Source organism: Nannobrachium achirus (genome assembly GCF_963921795.1).
Source record: "Nannobrachium achirus genome assembly, chromosome: 13".
Lineage (NCBI taxonomy): Eukaryota > Metazoa > Chordata > Actinopteri > Myctophiformes > Myctophidae > Nannobrachium > Nannobrachium achirus.
The window spans coordinates 64,167,422-64,186,996 of NC_137833.1; the positions used below are offsets into that span (position 1 = coordinate 64,167,422).

Here is a 19,575-nt window from a genome sequence, read left to right on the forward strand (position 1 = left end):
ACTATTTATAAAGTTTGATTCCAACTTCCAAGCTAACCTTTCCAACTATTTCTGCCAAAAAAAGCACAATTCTTATGCTTCTGTAAGATAGTTTTCTCTCTAAGTTACAAAGTAACACAGCTCTGTTTACATGTATTTACTCCCATTTAATTGTTCATGCATTGTTTTGCTCTGATTGTTTTGTTCCACTTTTCTTTGGCAACATTAACATATGTTTTCTCATGCCAATGAGAGAGAGAGAGGGGGGAGGCACGTGCACACATAGACATCGAAGGGGGCTTGAGCCCCTGCCCTTTTAACTGTCTGTAAAAGACAATGCAGTTTTTACTATAGTGAAAGAAATGTGAATGCCCCTCTTTCCATGCCATACCTGAAGGCAGAATTCAAGATAGTTGCCTTGTCCAAACTCTCCTGAACTTGAATGCAGCATCTCACGTTGAAAGAATTGTCCTCTCTGTGTAGAAATCCATGCCGTTACGCCACATCTCCAATATTGACTTGATTAGCCTATATTTAGTTCACTGTGGTATCAAGCACCGAAATAGCCGACCTCCAAGTCCAAGCTCACAACGTGTTGCACTGCGATGCGTTGTGAGCTTGGAGGTCTGCTATTTTTGATATTTTCACCAAAAGGCCCTTTTAGAAATGATAGCCCCTGCCTCTCTAACATTCTCTGCACGTCCCTGGGAGAGAGAGAGAGAGAGAGAGAGAGAGAGAGAGAGAGAGAGATGGGGGGTGGGTGGGTGGGTGGGGGGGTATTCATTTAGGAGGCGGGGTTATAGGGGTTTGTTCCTCTGTGTCTTCAGTCAAACCCTCACTCACACACACACCACATCACACATCACACGCCTCTAAACACACACACACACACACACACACACACACACACACACACACACACACACACACACACACACACACACACACACACACACACACACACACACACACCACAAACACACCGACACACACACAGAGACGAGGGCTCAGAGCTGACATGGCCTCTCCACAGCCTGACCGTTTAGGACAGGACTCACCGGACACCCCTGAGTCCAGACAGAACCACAGCGTCCTCCTTCTTCAACAGGAGAACCACCACCAGACCACTCTCCTCCTCTCAGGGGAGAACCAGAACGAGAAGCAGGTGATAGATCATTTTGGTTGTAGTTAATATAGTGTTTGAATTCGATAAATATACAGTATATATTATAGTGCCATGTTTCCATGCTTATAGTATGTCACTGGCACTGCTGGTGGAAGGTTATCAGGACCCTACGTGTCTCTGTCTTGTTGTTAATAATAATAATAATAATAATAATACATTTTATTTGTAACACACTTTATATTTTGAAACAACATCTCAAAGTGCGACATTAAAATGGCAAATAAATGAAGCAAAAGCAAAGCAAAACCGACAAAAAGATGAATAAAAAGGACTAAAATGGCACAGAACAGTTAAATCAGAAAATTAGGAACAGTGCACACCTATTATACACAGCTCAGATAAAGTTTAAAAGCACATTGTGATCACCAAGAGAGGGTTAAAAAGCACCAAGGGCATCCAAAAAGGACTTTCTAGGCCATGTTATGATGTGAGAACCTATGAACTGTCCCACGCCTAACTGTCTGTCTTTTATATACGAATGAATGTCTGACCACAATCTTGTCTGAGATCGGATTGGAGGTGTTTTCTGTACTCAGGGGCGTCACACAGGGGGGAGAGTGGGACTGAGTTACTAGGGCCCAAGGTGGAGGGGCCTTCATTATTTTATACTTTATCTATTGAAAAATAGCAGATATACAAGCTCTCAGCGTGGCACCGAGTGCCGCGCAGCGAGATCTGTAGATCTGCTATTTGAGCCCCTTGTAGATCTGCTATTTTTTGAAAAGATGCGAAAATGTGTGCAAATCTTTGAATATATGTATTTTTTAAGCGAAAAACTAAACTCAAATTTTGCTTCTGGGTGTCCCAGGAACTAAATATTTTGAGATGGGGGTCTGTGGCCAAATACATAATATCTTGGGGGTCCTTCACATGAAAAGGTTTGAGCACCACTGACATAGAAACATATATATATATTTTTTTTAATAAACCTTAGAAGGATTTAGAAGACATTATGGAATCGGGTCAAAAATATTCAAAGACCTGCACACATTTTCATGATTTTTCAAAAAATAGCAGATCTACATGCTCGCAGCGCGGCACTCGGTGCCGCGCTGTGAGCTTGTATATCTGCTATTTTTCAATAGTTAAAGCACAAAATAATGCATAATAATGCATTCATGGGGGCCCCACAGTGAATCCTTGTACCCAGGGCCCAGAATTTGGTGTGACACCCCTGTCTGTACTGTTCAACTTTTGTCTGTCTCTCTCAAAATATATAGTACATTCCAAATATACACTCCGCTTAAATTCTCTCATGTCTAATGTATTTGGGGATAAGAGTCTTTAAAACGTTCTATTAGCAGACCTCCCTGCTCCTTCCAGAGGAGAAACAGACCATGCTCCTTCTTCCAGAGGAGAACCATGTTCTCCGTGTTCCAGGGGAGACGCAGGAGGAGCATCCCAGCGCCAACCCAGAGGTAGGGCTGCCACGATTATGCCATCAAGGTTCAAGGTTGTACTTTATTTGTTACGTCTTTTCTTGTTATTGATTGATTGAAGACTTTATTAGAAGTTTGCATAGGAAAAAGGTAACCTCGCCTACCAGACTTTCTGGGGGAAAGCCTGGTGTTCGTTCACAACAGGCCGTTTGGTTTCCGCCTAAAGCGCGGAAACCACTAGAAGAAGCAGTGTCACTTTGATTTGGTTCCCTCTGTTTGTTTCCCCAATCCCTATTAAAATGCTTGAGTAGCCTAGTGTAGTCTTGCCAGTCACTAACAGTTGGACTAAAAGATGCATATACCAAACGAACTTTTCAAAAGCAAAACTACTCCACATCAAGGAGTTTATTAGGTAGGCCCTAAAAGTATGTCCTTGAGCGCAGGGGAATATTTTGGGTTAAAACTGAATCCGTTTTGATCTTTCCGGCAAATTGTAGTCCTTTGAGTACTACAACATGACGTGTTGTGGTTTCCGCTCCAGACCGGTTACAGCCTCGAAAAGTGAAGTGATCCTAGACTAAGGAAAAGGTACAGTTTCATGACGGTACAGTTCACTGGTACAAGGTCAACTAAAAGGAGATCCTAGAAAAGACTAAGCTTGTTTCCATAGGAAACCATTGAAGTATATCTCATATAACATTGAATGACAGATGGATAGAACACAGTACTATGCAGTAGATATAGTAAAATAAAAATAAGTAAATAAAAATAAAATAAACAGTGCAAAAAATATATACAGTAGGTAAATACAAAGAGGAGGCTGGGCTAGGTTTGTTATTGCCAGTTGCAAATGGTTTCCGCCTGTAAGTGGTTTTTCAGGGCGATGTTAAAGGATGCTAGGGAACCACACTCCTTTAAGGCCTTCGGTAGGGCGTTCCACATTTTGGTTTTACAGGTACATAAGAGTAAAACTTATTTTAGCATGGCTTCCTTTCAGACATTGTAGTGGTATATATAAAATAAAATAACAGCTGAACAAAAAAACAACACATCTAAAGATAGGAATAATAAGTAATAATGACGTAGGAAAGAGTGCAAAAGACAAAAGAGCAAAGAGAACGAAAAAAGCATCCTCAGTTGTACATGTGCATAAAGTTTGGTATATTGTGTACACCAATGGCATTATTTTCCCGTAGTAGCTACTGTACTTTAACCCATTTAGGCCTGGGCATATTGACTGCTTTAACTATTGAAAAATAGCAGATATACAAGCTCACAGCGCAGCACCGAGTGCCGCGGCGCACTGCGAGCTTGTAGATCTGCTATTTTTGAAAAAGTCATGAAAATGTGTGCAAATCTTTGAATATATGTATTTTTCAAAGCGAACGTTTGTAACTCAAATTTTGCTTCTGGGTGGTCCCTGGAACTACATATTTTGAGATGGGGTCCGTGGCCAAATAAATATCATTTTGGGGGTCCTTCACATGAAAAGGTTTGAGCACCACTGACATAGTAGTCTCTCAAGGACAGACTAACTGAGCTCCAGTTAAGTGAAAAGGACCTTTTTCTTTGACGATGGCTGGCCAGATTGTTGACATACAAACATCGGTTTTTCAAAAAATCTTAGAAGGATTCAAAAGACACTTATGTAATCGGGTCAAAAATCTAATTTTCACGATTTTTCAAAAATAGCAGATCTACAAGCTCGCAGCGCGGCACTCGGTGCCGCGCTGTGAGCTTGTATATCTGCTATTTTTCAATAGTTAAAGCATAAAATATTGCGTCATAATGTGTTCAGGCCTAAATGGGTTAACTTCTTGTAAACAACTTCACAGTGTGTTCTATGTGCAACAGGTTGGTATATTTAAAAACGTATATTTATGTACAGTAGGTGCAGTTCAGCTTCACTGTATCTATCTATGTACTGTAGGAGAGCATAGTGCAGGGAAGGGATGAGTGGGATGGCAGGGCGGCTAGCGTTTTTTTTTTTTGCCCTGGACCGTTTTCGCATTTGACAGTTTGTTCATGTGACTGATTGTTTGTGGAATGAAGCTTTTTCGCAGACTTTTTCTAGTAACCTTGAGACTGCGTAGTCGTTTTCCATGCGGCAACATCTTGAACAGACTGTGGTTGGGATGGTGTAGTATTTGATGATTCCCTGGGCTTTTTTGACACAGCGTTCGTCGTACAGGGCTTGGATTGGGAGGAGATCATTTTACTTGATGATGAATTTGTCACTCAAATAATTGCGATTAACAACTTAATTGTGTCTTTTGTCGTTGACAATGACATTTCTGTTTGGCTTGTAGGCTTTGAAGTTGCACATGGCAGATATGACACATAACCTAAATAGGCATTATTGGTGTTTCCATAAAGCTCAAATGCGCATTAAGCCTTATTCGCATACATTTTTTATGGAAACACTTCAAAATTCTAATAAACTTTCATTATCCGCAAACACTTTTATCCGCTTGGAGGAGGTGGATTTTGAGGCTTTATCGAATAAACTAAATGCGCATTTGTGAATGGAAACGGGTCAGACAATAAATGCGAATAAATTATGACGTTCTGGTCCATATCGTCCTCCTATAACACTTTCCGCTGCCGCTTAATTAACGTCCATTGCAACGTTAGCCCACAAAACAGATCTGTTGTTACACACGGAGTGACCCTTTGTCATCACACCGTGTTGCGCGTGCCAAAAGTGGCCGATCTACAAGCTCACAGCAGCTCGCATCCGCAACGCTGCAGGATGCAGCGAGTCACAGCAGTGCTCACGTCTCTCGGTCTGAAAAAAATCAGCCCCATCCCAGCTCTGTGCACTGTGTGCAAGCCCGCGGGAAGTATTTACAGCAGGTCGGTCAGACGGACCCAGGCAGGATCTCCCAAGAATGTCATTTCATCAGTTTAATGGAAACAGGCTAAATTTGCTTTGTCTTAATACGCAATTCTGATAATTCGCTTCCCTAATTCGAATAAGTTCATGGAAACATGGCTAAAGAGACGACTGACACATTCGACAACCGTGTACTTAGAAAAGAACATGGGAAATAGCCGATCTACAAGCTCACAACGCGTCACACCGCGACGTGTTGTGGAGCTTGTAGATCGGCCATTTCCACCATTTTTGAAAATATATGATCGTTTTTCGACGTGGAAACGATTATGACAATTGTGACAAAATAACTGCAATCATGTCAAACAATTGCGATTAAACGATGATGTCATCATTGTGACAGGCCTGCCCAGAGGAGGAGGAGGAGGAGGAGGAGGAGGAAGGCTCGAGGCAGGTGGAGACCAAAGGTCAAGGGTCAGACCCTGACCCGGAGTGGGTGGAGGAGCGCTTCCGCATCGACAGGAAGAAGCTGGAGTTCATGTTGTACGGTGAGTCGCCTCGGACCCCTGACCCTAGGGGTGTCGCACCAAATTCTGGGCCCTGGGTACGAGGGTTCACTATGGGCCCCCCCATGAATGTTCATCGTAGGGGGAGGGCGTTTAACCCATTTAGACTGGGAACGCATTATTTTGTGCTTTAACTATTGAAAAAAATCGCTCCTTTTTATGTGAAGTTTTTGCGGATGAAAGTTTATTCGAATTTTGAAGTGTTTCCATAAAAAGGAATTAAGCGAATAACCCTTAATGCGCATTAAGAGGCTTTGTGGAAACGCCACCATAGACGTCGGTAGAAATATGGATTTCATATGGACAGAGTTTTGCTTTTGTTACCTTGGTTCTGGGATTAATTCCATTCATGGATTTGTTCTCTTGATTCAGCTTTTAAGGAATGTTTTACAAACTGTGTGACTCAATGACATCACTAGTAGATAAACTATAGAAATACTCCTTTAACTCAGTGGTTCTCAACCTTTTCAGGCCGCAACCCCCAAAATAATCATATTTGAACTGGGGTCCCGACCCACAGGTTGAGAACCACTGCTTTAACTCATTGCTGGGTGCAGGGGTGTCACACCAAATTCTGGGCCCTGGGTACAAGGATTCACTGTGGGCCCCTCATGAATGGGAACGCATTATTACGCATGATTTTGTGCTTTAACTATTGAAAAATAGCAGATATACAAGCTCACAGCGCGGCACTCGGTGCTTCTGCACTCGGTGATTCTATAAAATTTATAGAATCGTGTCAAAAATATTCTAAGACCTGCACACATTTTCATGATTTTTCAAAAATAGCAGATCTACAAACTCCCAAAAAAAAACCTTAGAAGGATTTTGAAGACATTTAATGTCTTCAAAATCCTTCTAAGGGTTTTTTTTTTTTTTTTTTTTTTTTTTTTCTTTTTAAACAATGTTTCTATGTCAGTGGTGCTCAAACCTTTTCATGTGAAGGACCCCCAAAATTATATGTATTTGGCCACAGACCCCCGTCTCAAAATGTTAGCGTAGTTTTCCGCTTAAAAAGATACATAATTCAAAGATTTGCACACATTTTCTCGTCTTTTAAAAAACAGCAGATCTACAAGCTCACAGCGCGGCACTCGGTGCTTGTATATCTGCCATTATTCAGTAGCTAAAGTATAAAATAATTAAGGCCCCTCCACCTTGGGCCCTAGTAACTCAGTACCCACTTTCCCCCCCAGTGTGACACCCCTGGCTGGGGGGTTATTGAAGTCATTGCTTGGGGGTTTCCAGTAAAAAGGAGGTGTTTTTGCGTCAGTGAAATACCTTCACGATAAGTTGTCTCTAGGAACCCCCCCCCCCCCCCCCTCCCCCTCCCCCTCCCTGTGTGTGTGTGTGTGTGTGTGTGTGTGTGTGTGTGTGTGTGTGTGTGTGTGTGTGTGTGTGTGTGTGTGTGTGTGTGTGTCTCTCTCCGCCCCTCTCTGTTCTCCTCTCATTCTTAAGCCACAGCCAGCGTAACCCATGGTGATGGACACCCCCCCCCCCCCCCCCCCCCCCCCCCCCCAAACCCTCGGACACCATAAATATCACCATGGGAACCCTAACAGCCTTTAAGAAATATTTACATTCCCGGATCCCCCCCCTAGCTGTCTGTCTGTCTGTCTGTCTGTCTGTCTGTCTGTCTGTCTGTCTGTCTGTCTGTCTGTCTGTCTGTCTGTCTGTCAGCATAGTGTCTTAGTAAACTACAGGATCATAGAATGCAGGGAGACAGTGTAGTGTCTCAGTAAACTACAGGATCATAGAATGCAGGGAGACAGTGTAGTGTCTCAGTAAACTACAGGATCATAGAATGCAGGGAGACAGTGTAGTGTCTCAGTAAACTACAGGATCATAGAATGCAGGGAGACAGTGCTAGTGTCTCAGTAAACTACAGGATCATAGAATGCAGGGAGACAGTGCTAGTGTCTCAGTAAACTACAGGATCATAGAATGCAGGGAGACAGTGCTAGTGTCTCAGTAAACTACAGGATCATAGAATGCAGGGAGACAGTGCTAGTGTCTCAGTAAACTACAGGATCATAGAATGCAGGGAGACAGTGCTAGTGTCTCAGTAAACTACAGGATCATAGAATGCAGGGAGACAGTGTAGTGTCTCAGTAAACTACAGGATCATAGAATGCAGGGAGACAGTGTAGTGTCTCAGTAAACTACAGGATCATAGAATGCAGGGAGACAGTGCTAGTGTCTCAGTAAACTACAGGATCTAAAGTTTAGAACAATATAACTTCAAAGAATACATGTCTACTTTTGACAATATAAGACGCCTCAGGGCAACATGCGACGCGAGGTCGCGCCAATTCTTTGTGATGATGTATATCGGAACAGTTACCCATATATGGAGATCAATAGTACATCCCTTTTATGCCCATACATGGAGATCCCTGTCTGAACCAGCCGCACAGATATGGGCTGTCTTCCTCCATATATGGGCATTCCCTGTTAGATATGGGCTTAATATTGATGACATCAGGGATCTCCATAATATGGAGTCCATATATGGGCATGAAAGGGATTCTGTTAGAGTGGTTCCCATGACATCCCAACATATCTTTTATGCCCATACATGGAGATCCCTATCTGAACCAGCCACAGAGATATGGGTACAAATGTGTACATGCACGTCTACACGGACAAGCTGTGACATTTCTCATGGTAAACTGCGACATTCGGTCGCAATAAACTGTCCCATCGACTTCACTATGCAAAAAAATAAATCTGCGGGGTTCTTCATGATTCTGAATCCATTGCAAGCATTAGTTTTGCATGAAAAACATTCCTTAGGAATGGACCCCCAAAACTTTTCACAGTTTCAGGGGGCCGAAATTTTGCCCAAGGAATCCTAGCAAATGAAAATGGATTATAGCATTACTAATATTATTGTCTGTGTGTGTGTGTGTGTGTGTGTGTGTGTGTGTGTGTGTGTGTGTGTGTGTGTGTGTGTGTGTGTGTGTGTGTGTGTGTGTGTTATTTCAGCTCCAAAGGACGGAGATGTGTTGACCGGAGAGGAATTCTTTGCCAGAGTAAGACACACACACACACACCCACGCACACACCCACGCACGCGCGCGCGCAGCGCACGCACGCACGCACGCACGCACACACACACACACACACACACACACACACACACACACACACACACACACACACACACACACACACACACAGCACAGCACAGCACATGGGGAAAAACCTGAATCGGGTTGGGTGTATACATGGAAGAATATTCCGGGAATTGGGCTTGATCGGGTTTAATTTGATCAGGTTTATTTAGGTTTATACATGAAGAATTTTAATCAGGTTTATTAAGTGTGCCTGCTATGCAATAGCAGAACACTTATTGTAATCCGCCATACTTAATTAAGTGTGCCTGCTATGCAATAGCAAAACACTTATTGTAATCCGCCATACTTAAGTCATTAATTAAGTCTTTCGCCACGAATTTCTGCACGTAATAACTGCCGCACAATTACGCCACCGCCGCAATATATACATCAAAACGTGCGGCTCGGCCGGGAATGGTGTGCTATCACTTTTCTTTCCGATCCGCGTTACCATTGCGACGTAATTCGCAAAAAACGACGCCAAAAAACCCCATTGACTTAGAATGGGGGAAACTTCGGCACGTAATAACTGCCGCACGATTTACGCCACCCCCGCAATATATACATCAAAATGTGCGGCTCGGCCGGGAATGGTGTGCTACTACTTTTCTTTCCGATCCGCTTTCCGATTGCGATGTAATTCGCAAAAAACAACGCCCAAAAACTCCATTGACTTTGAATGGGGGACTCCGAAAAAAACCCAGAAACTTTGGCGCCACATAACTCTGCCATACTTTTGCCTAGCAACGTCATTTAAAATGTAAAATGCTCACACAACTTTGGTCTTTTTCCGACCAATAGGGATGAGCTGTAATTGATTAAGCCTCGCCCCCTCTTTAACAGGAAGTGCCCTTCACCAAACAGGAAGTGCCTCTATAACTCATGAACCGTTTGTCGTACAGACTTGCGGCTGGTGTCATACCTTTTCTTTTTTTCTCAATTTTTTTTTTCTCAATTTTTTTTTTCTCAATTTTTTTTTCTCAATTTTTTTTTTTCTCAAATTTTTTTTTCTCAAATTTTTTTTTCTCAAATTTTTTTTTCTCAAATTTTTTTTCTCAAATTTTTTTTTTCTCAAATTTTTTTTTCTCAAATTTTTTTTCTCAATTTTTTTTCTCAAAAACTTTTTTTTCTCAAAAAATGTTTTTTCTCAATTTTTTTTTTTCTCAAAAAATTTTTTTCTCAATTTTTTTTTTCTCAAATTTTTTTTTTTCTCAATTTTTTTTTCTCAAAATTGTTTTCTCAAAATTATTTTTTTCTCAACATTTTTTTTTCTCACATTTTTTTTTCTCAAGATTTTTTTTTCTCAATTTTTTTTCAAAATTTCTTTTTCTCAAAAAAGTTTTTTTCTCAAATTTTTTTTCTCACAAAACAATTTTTTCTCAAAAAACTGTCGTTAAAGTGCGACCCGTGATAACGGACAAAAATGCTCCAAAACGCCACTAATTAGTCAAAATGGCTGACTTCCTGTTTGGTTTCTGATTGGCTGCTGGCCTTGTGACGTGGGTAGAGCTGCGAGGGCCTGGTCATCGCTGCTTGCAGCTTTAATTCATTAATCGTCCATGACCTTAATTGGGGCCTATTTCGCCAAACAGGAAGTGCCCCTCACCAAACAGGAAGTGACCCTTGATCTCGTGAACCGTTTGTCATACAGACACGCGGGTTGCGTCAAATGAAATAACGCTAATGCTAACACCAACCGCTACACAAGGTTGCACAGACTTAGCGAGCTGCAGGCACACTTAAAATTTCTTAGAAATTTTCTCTTCTAGTGATAATAATGATCCCACAAATTTCGGCACGTAATAACTGCCGCACAATTTACGCCACCGCCGCAATATATACATCAAAACGTGCGGCTCGGCCGGGAATGGTGTGCTATTACTTTTCTTTCCGATCCGCGTTACCATTGCGACGTAATTCGCAAAAAACGACGCCCAAAAACCCCATTGACTTAGAATGGGGGAAACTTCAGCACGTAATAACTGCCGCACAATTTACGCCACCGCCGCAATATATACATCAAAACGTGCGGCTCGACCGGGAATGGTGTGCTATTACTTTTCTTTCTGATCCGCGTTACCATTGCGACGTAATTCGCAAAAAACGACGCCCAAAAACTCCATTGACTTTGAATGGGGGACTCCGAAAAAAACCCAGAAACTTTGGCGCGAAATAACTCTGCCATACTTTTGCCTAGCAACGTCATTTAAAATGTAAAATGCTCACACAACTTTGGTCTTTTTCCGACCAATAGGGATGAGCTGTAATTGATTAAGCCCCGCCCCCTCTATAACAGGAAGTGCCCTTCACCAAACAGGAAGTGCCTCTATAATTCATGAACCGTTTGTCGTACAGACTCGCGGCTGGTGTCATACATTTTTTTTTTCCGATTTTCTGAAAGATTTTTTTTTCTCAATTTTTTTTCCTCAATTTTTTTTTCTCAAAATTTTTTTTTCTCAAATTTTTTTTTTCTCAAATTTTTTTTTCTCAAAAATTTTTTTTCTCAAATTTTTTTTTCTCAAAAATTTTTTTTTTCTCAAAAATTTTTTTTTCTCAATTTTTTTTTCTCAAAAAATGTTTTTCTCAAAAAAAAAATTTCTCAATTTTTTTTTCTCAAAATTTTTTTTCTCAAATTTTTTTTTCTCAATTTTTTTTTTCTCAAAAATTTTTTTTTTCTCAAATTTTTTTTTCTCAAATTTTTTTTTCTCAAAATGTTTTTTCCTCAAAAATTTATTTTTCTCAATTTTTTTTTCTCAATTTTTTTTTCTCAAAAAACTTTTTTTTCTCAAAAAACTTTTTTTTTCTCACAAAACTGTCGTTAAAGTGCGACCCGTGATAACGGCCAAAAATGCGCCAAAACGCCACTAATTAGTCGAAATGGCTGACTTCCTGTTTGGTTTCTGATTGGCTGCTGGCCTTGTGACGTGGGTAGAGCTGCGAGGGCCCGGTCATCGCTGCTTGCAGCTTTAATTCATTAATCGTCCATGACCTTAATTGGGGCCTATTTCGCCAAACAGGAAGTGCCCCTCACCAAACAGGAAGTGACCCTTGATCTCGTGAACCGTTTGTCATACAGACACGCGGGTTGCGTCAAATGACAAGATTAAGAGTCCTTAAACTTAATTGGGGCCTATTTCGCCAAACAGGAAGTGCCCCTCACCAAACAGGAAGTGACCTGTTTTCTCGTGAACCGTTTGTCGTACAGACATGTGGGTGGTGTCATATGAAGAACAATAATGTTAAAGTTTATGCAAGAAAATGCTAATGTTAATAACGCTAATGCTAACACCAACCGCTACACAAGGTTGCACAGACTTAGCGAGCTGCAGGCACACTTAAAATTTCTTAGAAATTTTCTTTTCTAGTTTTTATCTAGTTTTAACCCTTTTAAAAGTGTCTATGTAAATGCAGCCAGGTAAAAAAAACACAGACACATTTATCCGATTCTATAAGCACAGCAGCACATTCCAGGGAGGTGGCTGCAATCGTATCATATCATACTTTTGAGCACAGGACAACAAATGGTGCATTTGTATAACACCTTTATCCAAGGCGCTTTACAGAGATTGTGCACTACATTCACCCATTCACACACACATCAACCCATTCTCACTCCCTTTGCTTCACCCTCCCGAGGCCGTGTCTTTCTTTCCTTTGCTTCACCCCTGTGAAGTTTTGGGAGTGACTATTGCGTCTAGGGTGCGACGGAGACGGAGAGTTTTTGGACGAGACAGAGTCTTAGTACGCATGCGCCGACATGTGTTTACTGGAATATTTTTCACTGACGGCCGTCACGGGGAATCGAACCCCGGTCCCTGGATTTGTATCTCCACGCTCTACCGACTGAGCTAACCAGAGTGACTGGGAAGTTCCTTTTTTTTAGTGCTTTTATCTTTGACAAAACGTGGAATGATAACGTAGTCCCTTCTTTGAGCCACATTCGGAGGCGGAAGCAGTCCCCTGGTCAAGATTTACTATTCTGTCCATAACGGCACGTAATTCGGTAACGCGGCTGAGTCGGCTCATGCGCCGTTCCCACCGCTCGTCGCGGCAACTCGGCTCGCTATCGCTCGCCTCGGTGGCGACTCACGGGGGTCATCGGCGCCTGAGACGGCGCCGCTCCGTCGTTTATAGTGGCGTGAACGGTAGCGACGGGTGGCTGGTAAACCAAGAAGCCTTCAGAGCGGTATCGAATCCCGCATCAGGAACTACTTTTTTTTCTTTCTTCTTAGACCACCCAATGCGTCTAACCCTTGAGACATTAGGCAATCCGTCCGCGTCTATGGTGAGAAGCATTCGGTATTTAAGATCGCGTCAGTTGTATGACGCAATAGGGGTGAGAACCTGTTGCACACATTAATACACTGATGGTGGAGGAAACCATGCAAGGCACCAACCTGCTCACCGGGAGCAACTAAGGGTTCAGAGTCTTGCTCATGGACTCTTCTACACTAACTCTGGGGGAGCCCGGGAACCCTTCGGGAACCTTCCGTGTTCTGATGACGGTTTCTCTACCCCTGAGCCACTGCCGCCCCAACTTAAATCCAGTAACTTAAATCATCGTTTTGTGCAAACATACAGGCGGACATGGATATTTCACCTCGTTCATTGCCGTCAACTGCGCTTGCTCCGGCCAGACTCCCACGGCTCACAGAACAAAGCGCTTTGGAACAAACCCCACTGGAACAAACCCCTCACTATGGAACAAACAGTGTTGGGGAAGTTACTTTGAAAGTGTAACTTGTACAGTTACAAGTAACTCACCATGGCAGTAACTTGATCAAGTTAAAGTTATACCCCTGGAGAAATGTAACTTACATTTTCAGGTTACATAAAAAAGTTACTTGAGTTACTTTTTTTCCAGTGTTAAATTGAGAATGTACATTTTGTGTATATGAAACAAAATATAATATCCAGTGATGGGCAAGCTACTTGGAAAATGTAGTAAGCTACATTACTAGTTACTCTTGATTAAATATAGCTCAACTACACTACAAGCTATACCCAGAGAAATGTAGCTAGTTTCCGTTACGCTTCTTAGAAATGTAGTTAAGCTATGTAACTAAGCTACTTGTAGCTAGCTACTGCCCATCACTGATAATATCCTACAAAAAAGTCACATGCCAGCAAAAATATGCCTCTCAACTGAGTTTTATGTTTTATTTCAAAAAGGTTGACATTTTCTGTAGTAAACATCTGTGTTCCTAATGTAAAGTTAAAACAATAAGAAATGTATGATCTGTTGAGGACATTTGATCATCAATCTTAACAAAACTTCAATGTAAAATTATAACTTCGCTTGTAACATCTTGTAACTTGTAACTTGAGCCAAAAATTACCCATAAAATATATCTGTCACTAGCAGACAGTGGAGCTACTGTACCGGTATGTGGAGTGCCGCTCCACTAGCTATGATGAAACTGCACGCAAACATGCACATGCAACATTCACAGTTTTCGCACCTCGCTAACAAAACCCGTCGATTGACGCTGACGTCGCTGAGTGTCAAAGCTTGAATTAAGACAGTCAGCCCCTGACAACTCTGGCAACCTTGCAGATTGATCCAAAACCTGTATATCCACTCATTAGGGGGCTAAACAACTTGACGGATAGGTTCAGAAACCTGTCTGTCTGTCTGTCTGTCTGTCTGTCTGTCTGTCTGTCTGTCTGTCTGTCTGGCTTTGGCACACGTAGATTAAAAGCTTCAAAGCAGATGCAATGTAAAACAGTAAGCAATATCTGCTTGCACAGCCCTTATAACAAGTAGCATTTCATTTAGGATGAGATGGTACTGTAAGACTTACAAACAACACGCACGCACGCACGCACGCACGCACGCACGCACGCACGCACGCACGCACACACACACACACACACACACACACACACACACACACACACACACACACACACACACACACAGGCTCACAGCCCCCAATCCACAATACAATACAATACAATACAATACAATACGATACGGCATCGCCGGTTCGATTCCCGATCCGGATGACCTTTGCCACATGTCATTCCCCATCTCTCTCCCCATTTCCTGTCAGTCTACTGTCCTATCGAATAAAGGCATAAAAAGCCCCAAAAAAACAGTTCTTTAACAATACAATACAATACAATACAATACAATACAAAGTGTTCTATTGTTGTCACTGATCCTTTTAAATTCAAATGCAAGTGCTTTGACTCTAGCACTGTGTGTGTGTGTGTGTGTGTGTGTGTGTGTGTGTGTGTGTGTGTGTGTGTGTGTGTGTGTGTGTGTGTGTGTACAATGGTGCTTTGCAGAAAACTATTTTTCAGCTCACCCACTGTTGTTTTCTAAGCTCACTCTTATGTTGTTAAAAATCTAATAATCTCACTCTTTCCCTCACTCTCTCTCTCTCTCTCTCTCTCTCACTCTCACTCTCACTCTCTCTCTCTCTCTCTCTCTCTCTCTCTCTCTCTCTCTCCACCCCCCCCCCCCCCCCCTCAGGTGATGAGTGAAACCCACACTCAGATTAAATGGCCGTCCAAGTTGAAGATTGGAGCCAAGTCAAAGAAAGGTTTCAACCTCTTTATTTCACAGTGTTTTCATAGAAAGGTGTTTTAGACACTTAGTTCTGTTAGTGAGCCTAACCATATTAGGTTTAGGGCTGACCCCAGGGGCGTCACAAGGGGGGGAGGAGTGGGACTGAGTTACTAGGGCCCAAGGTGGAGGGGCCTTAATTATTTTATACTTTAGCTATTGAAATAAATAGCAGATATAGAAGCTCACAGTGCGGCACCGATAGCTTGCTGCTTAGCAGAGATAGAAATAACACAAATAAAATGTATTACATTTATTTAAAATATTTGAAAATGTATTATCGTGAATAGGAATGGCAGCTTTGGGAGGTATACTGTAGTTCCAGACTCTATAGCATTCGGCGATTGTGGAATAGTTGTCTGACTACACAAGACAACTTAGTTAGATAGTTAGCTAGTTAGTTACTTAGTTACTTTACTTTACTTAGTTACTTAGTTAATTGCTGTGAATAACTTTGCTATGTTTGCACCAGATCCTCATGTGAAGGTAGAAGGAAAGAGACCAGATGTTCTGGAAGCGAAAAAGAAAATTCTACAAGTTCTGGAAACCAAGGTGAGTTGATTGTATAACATGTACATCTATCTATCTATCTATCTATCTATCTATCTATCTATCTAGATAGATCAGTGGTAACCATCCTCTAGAGCAGGGTTCCCCAATAGGCGGCCCATGGGCCATTTGCGGCCCGCGGGGGGTTCTGTACAGCTCCAACCAACCCCAGTCAAAAAAAAAAAGAAGAAAAAAAAGCAATCATATTTTGGGGAGTAGTGAAAGTTACAGGTTTGGTTTTGAGACAGAGCAGAAGGAAGGAAAGTGTGTGTGTCTGTGTCCAGCTATACAGATGCATACTTTTCAAGCAGACTGGTTAATTGGTTCTTAACTTATTTTGTTTCAACTGTAAGGGAGTGCATTTCTCATAATAATTATAATAATGGTGGTATAGAGCAGCAACAACACTAGTATATCTGAACAGTCGCTGGAGTAGCGGGAACGCCGCCGTCGCCCCCCGCAATGCTGTGGCCCTCAACTTGGTACCCTAGACATAATTCAATGTCGTGGCCCTTGGCTTGGTACCCTAGACATAATTCTGCCCTTGGGGAAAACTAATTGGGGAACCCTGCTCTAGAGTCTAGATCATAGACCGGAAAGAAATATGGACAGCGTCGCAACATTTCTTTTACAGACCGTAAATGAAGCCTATTTTTCAGCGATTTCAAATCCGCCATCTTTCTATATCAGGTCTATTTCTGGTCTGAAATGTGACCAGAAATGAATGCTATTGGCTGCAACTGCAGCGAGGGCTGGTTCTACCTAGGAACATATAAACCCGACTTTATCATTAAGTAAAAAATGTATGGGATCACAACACATATCATGATGATTTAAAAAAGACTTTAAACTAGTGATTGAAAACATTGTGTGTGTGTGTGTGTGTGTGTGTGTGTGTGTGTGTGCGTGCGTGCGTGCGTGCGTGTGTGTGTGTGTCTATTAGGTTAACATAGTGTGTGTTAATATGTGTGTATTGTACATTCTATTTTGTGTCTATTAGGTGAACAAGGTGACTCTAAAGGTGGACGTCCCTCACACTGAACACAGTCATGTGATCGGTAAAGGAGGCGGGAACATCAAGAGGGTCATGGAGGTCACTTCCTGTCACGTCCATTTCCCCGACTCCAACCGACACCAGGAGAGAGAGAGAAGCAGCCAGGTGACCTTTGACCTGATCCTAACACAGTCGTCCTCAACCTCTTTAGGCCGTGACCCCCAAAATAATCATATTTTAACTGGGGACCCCCCACCCTGAGGAGCGCTAAGAGTTGAGGCAGTACATTTTGTAAAACGCGGTTCTATTGTGAAAATAGCAGATCTACATGCTCACAACGCCTCGCATCTTTCACAATTTCTGCCTCTAATATTTGACACTTTGGCCAATGTTTAATTTGTCATTTTAGAGGTATTAAAAAGTCCTTAAAATGTCACTTTAGAAATGTGCATAACCCCTCTATACACTTAAACTTTATGTTGGTTTGTTTACTGTTGAGTGAGAAAACAATGTTGCATATTAAGTTACCAGTAATCATGTGGGGACTTCCCAAAATAATTTGGGGAACCCCCCTGGGGTCCCGACCCACAGGTTGAGAACCACTGTTCTAACAGACACCAGGTAGAATTAACCCTCACTCCATAGTCACTCCATAGTCCACGGGGATAAGCTCTTGCTTGAGTCAATGTATTTTTTCCAACCAGGCAGGGACATCTGTGACAATTATTGTGTGTATATAATGCAGAATTGTATTGATAGGTATATTCAGTGTTGCAGTGGTCTTGGGTCGCGCGCCCCCAACGACCCAAACCTTTTCTGATCCAGGGTCTCGCACCCCCCGAAGTTCACACCTCGACAACTGTTTAACAAAGAAACTAGCCTATCTGCATATCAATAGACCTGTATAGTAGGTGTCGAGCGACGTCCGCGACCCCCCAAACATTGAATCACCACTGCACCACTGGGTATATTCCTATGTATATTCACATATATATTCATATGTATTCATACGTATATTTCTGTGCATATTCATATGTATTCATATCTATGTTTCTGTGCATATTCATATGTATTCATTATGTATATTTCTATGTATATTTCAGGTTTCCATAGCAGGACCAGTAGAAGGAGTGGAAGCAGCAAGACGGAGGATCAGGGTGAGATCAGAATCAGAATCAGAATCAAACTTTATTGTCACATCACATTCAAGAACATGGGTGAAACTCTTAATTGTGCAGGCCCATCAATGCAGTTTCAAGCTCAATTAAGGATAGGAGTAAAGTGCAGAAAAGAAAGTGGCTCATGTGCTTAATAATTAAGAGTTATAAATGTATCTCTAAAAGTCCAATAAAAACATAAAACCGATCAGATCAGTTAGTCAGTGCATGAAAACAGATCCAGTTCAGCCTAGCTCTCATTCAGCATTCTCATTGTTGCTGGATAAAAGCTCTTCCAGAGTCTAGTGGTACTGCTCCCTATGCTACGGTATCGCTTGCCTGGCCGAGGGTTCCGCAGCGGTTTGAACAGGCCATGGCTGGGGTGGTAAGTGTCCTTAATGAGTTGATGTTTATACAATGATCTCATTCCCAGATTCTGCACAAACATGGGAATGAATTCATTCTACTATTATGCCACCAGAATGTGGCATACTAGTACCTGCAGTCAGGGGTGTCACACCAAATTCTGGTCCCTGGGTACGAGGATTCACTGTGGGCCCCCCATGAATGTTCTGAACTACTATTTTGTACTTTAACTATTAAAAAGAATAGCAGATATACAAGCTCACAGCGCGGCACCGAGTGCCACGCTGCGAGCTTGTAGATCTGCTATTTTTGAAAAATTGTGAAAAATCTTCAAATTATCCTTCTAAGGTTTTTTGAAAAACCTATGTTTCTATGTCTGTGGTGCTCAAACCCTTTCATGTGAAGGACCCCCAAAATGATATGAATTTGGCCACGGACCCCCCATCTCAAAATATTTAGTTCCAGGGACCCCCCAGAAGCAAAATTTGAGTTATAAATGTTAACCCTTTAAGTGCCTATCCCGAACATGTTCGGGATATTCGGGATCAAAAACAATTTTTTATTTGCTATTTTACTTACCCCGAGCTGCTTGGAGCAACGTGGGTGGTCCCGGCTCGCCCAGCGCTCACCAACGAGAGACGCTAGATGCTCCGACGATTTATTCCATTGAAAATGGTTTAAAATAAAGTTTAGACCCCCCCCAATGTTCACCGAATGTTCATTGTAGGCGGCGCGACGTATTCCAGGGTGCCTATCCCGAACATGTCCAGGATATTTAATAAAATGAATTATTTTATCGGAGGCCTCAACGAAGCCCCGGTCTAGTTGTCCATCCTTGGCCGGGACTTAGACTCGGCCATCCACGGGCCG

The 19,575-nt window shown here is 42.1% G+C and overlaps 1 protein-coding gene across 1 annotated transcript in view; it reads left to right on the forward strand.

Moving 5' to 3' along the window:
* Positions 1 to 997: 997 nt before the first annotated feature.
* bicc2 (bicaudal C homolog 2) overlaps positions 998 to 19,575 on the forward strand; it is a gene marked incomplete at both ends in the record, with an annotated part of 45,353 nt that continues 26,775 nt past the window's right edge. Inside the window, 8 exons of the mRNA XM_080740895.1 lie at positions 998 to 1,144; positions 2,467 to 2,583; positions 5,784 to 5,928; positions 8,935 to 8,981; positions 15,547 to 15,616; positions 16,112 to 16,191; positions 17,189 to 17,347; positions 18,286 to 18,339. Of these exons, the coding sequence (XP_080597021.1) occupies positions 998 to 1,144; positions 2,467 to 2,583; positions 5,784 to 5,928; positions 8,935 to 8,981; positions 15,547 to 15,616; positions 16,112 to 16,191; positions 17,189 to 17,347; positions 18,286 to 18,339 (819 nt within the window). The remainder of the gene's footprint in view (positions 1,145 to 2,466; positions 2,584 to 5,783; positions 5,929 to 8,934; positions 8,982 to 15,546; positions 15,617 to 16,111; positions 16,192 to 17,188; positions 17,348 to 18,285; positions 18,340 to 19,575) is intronic.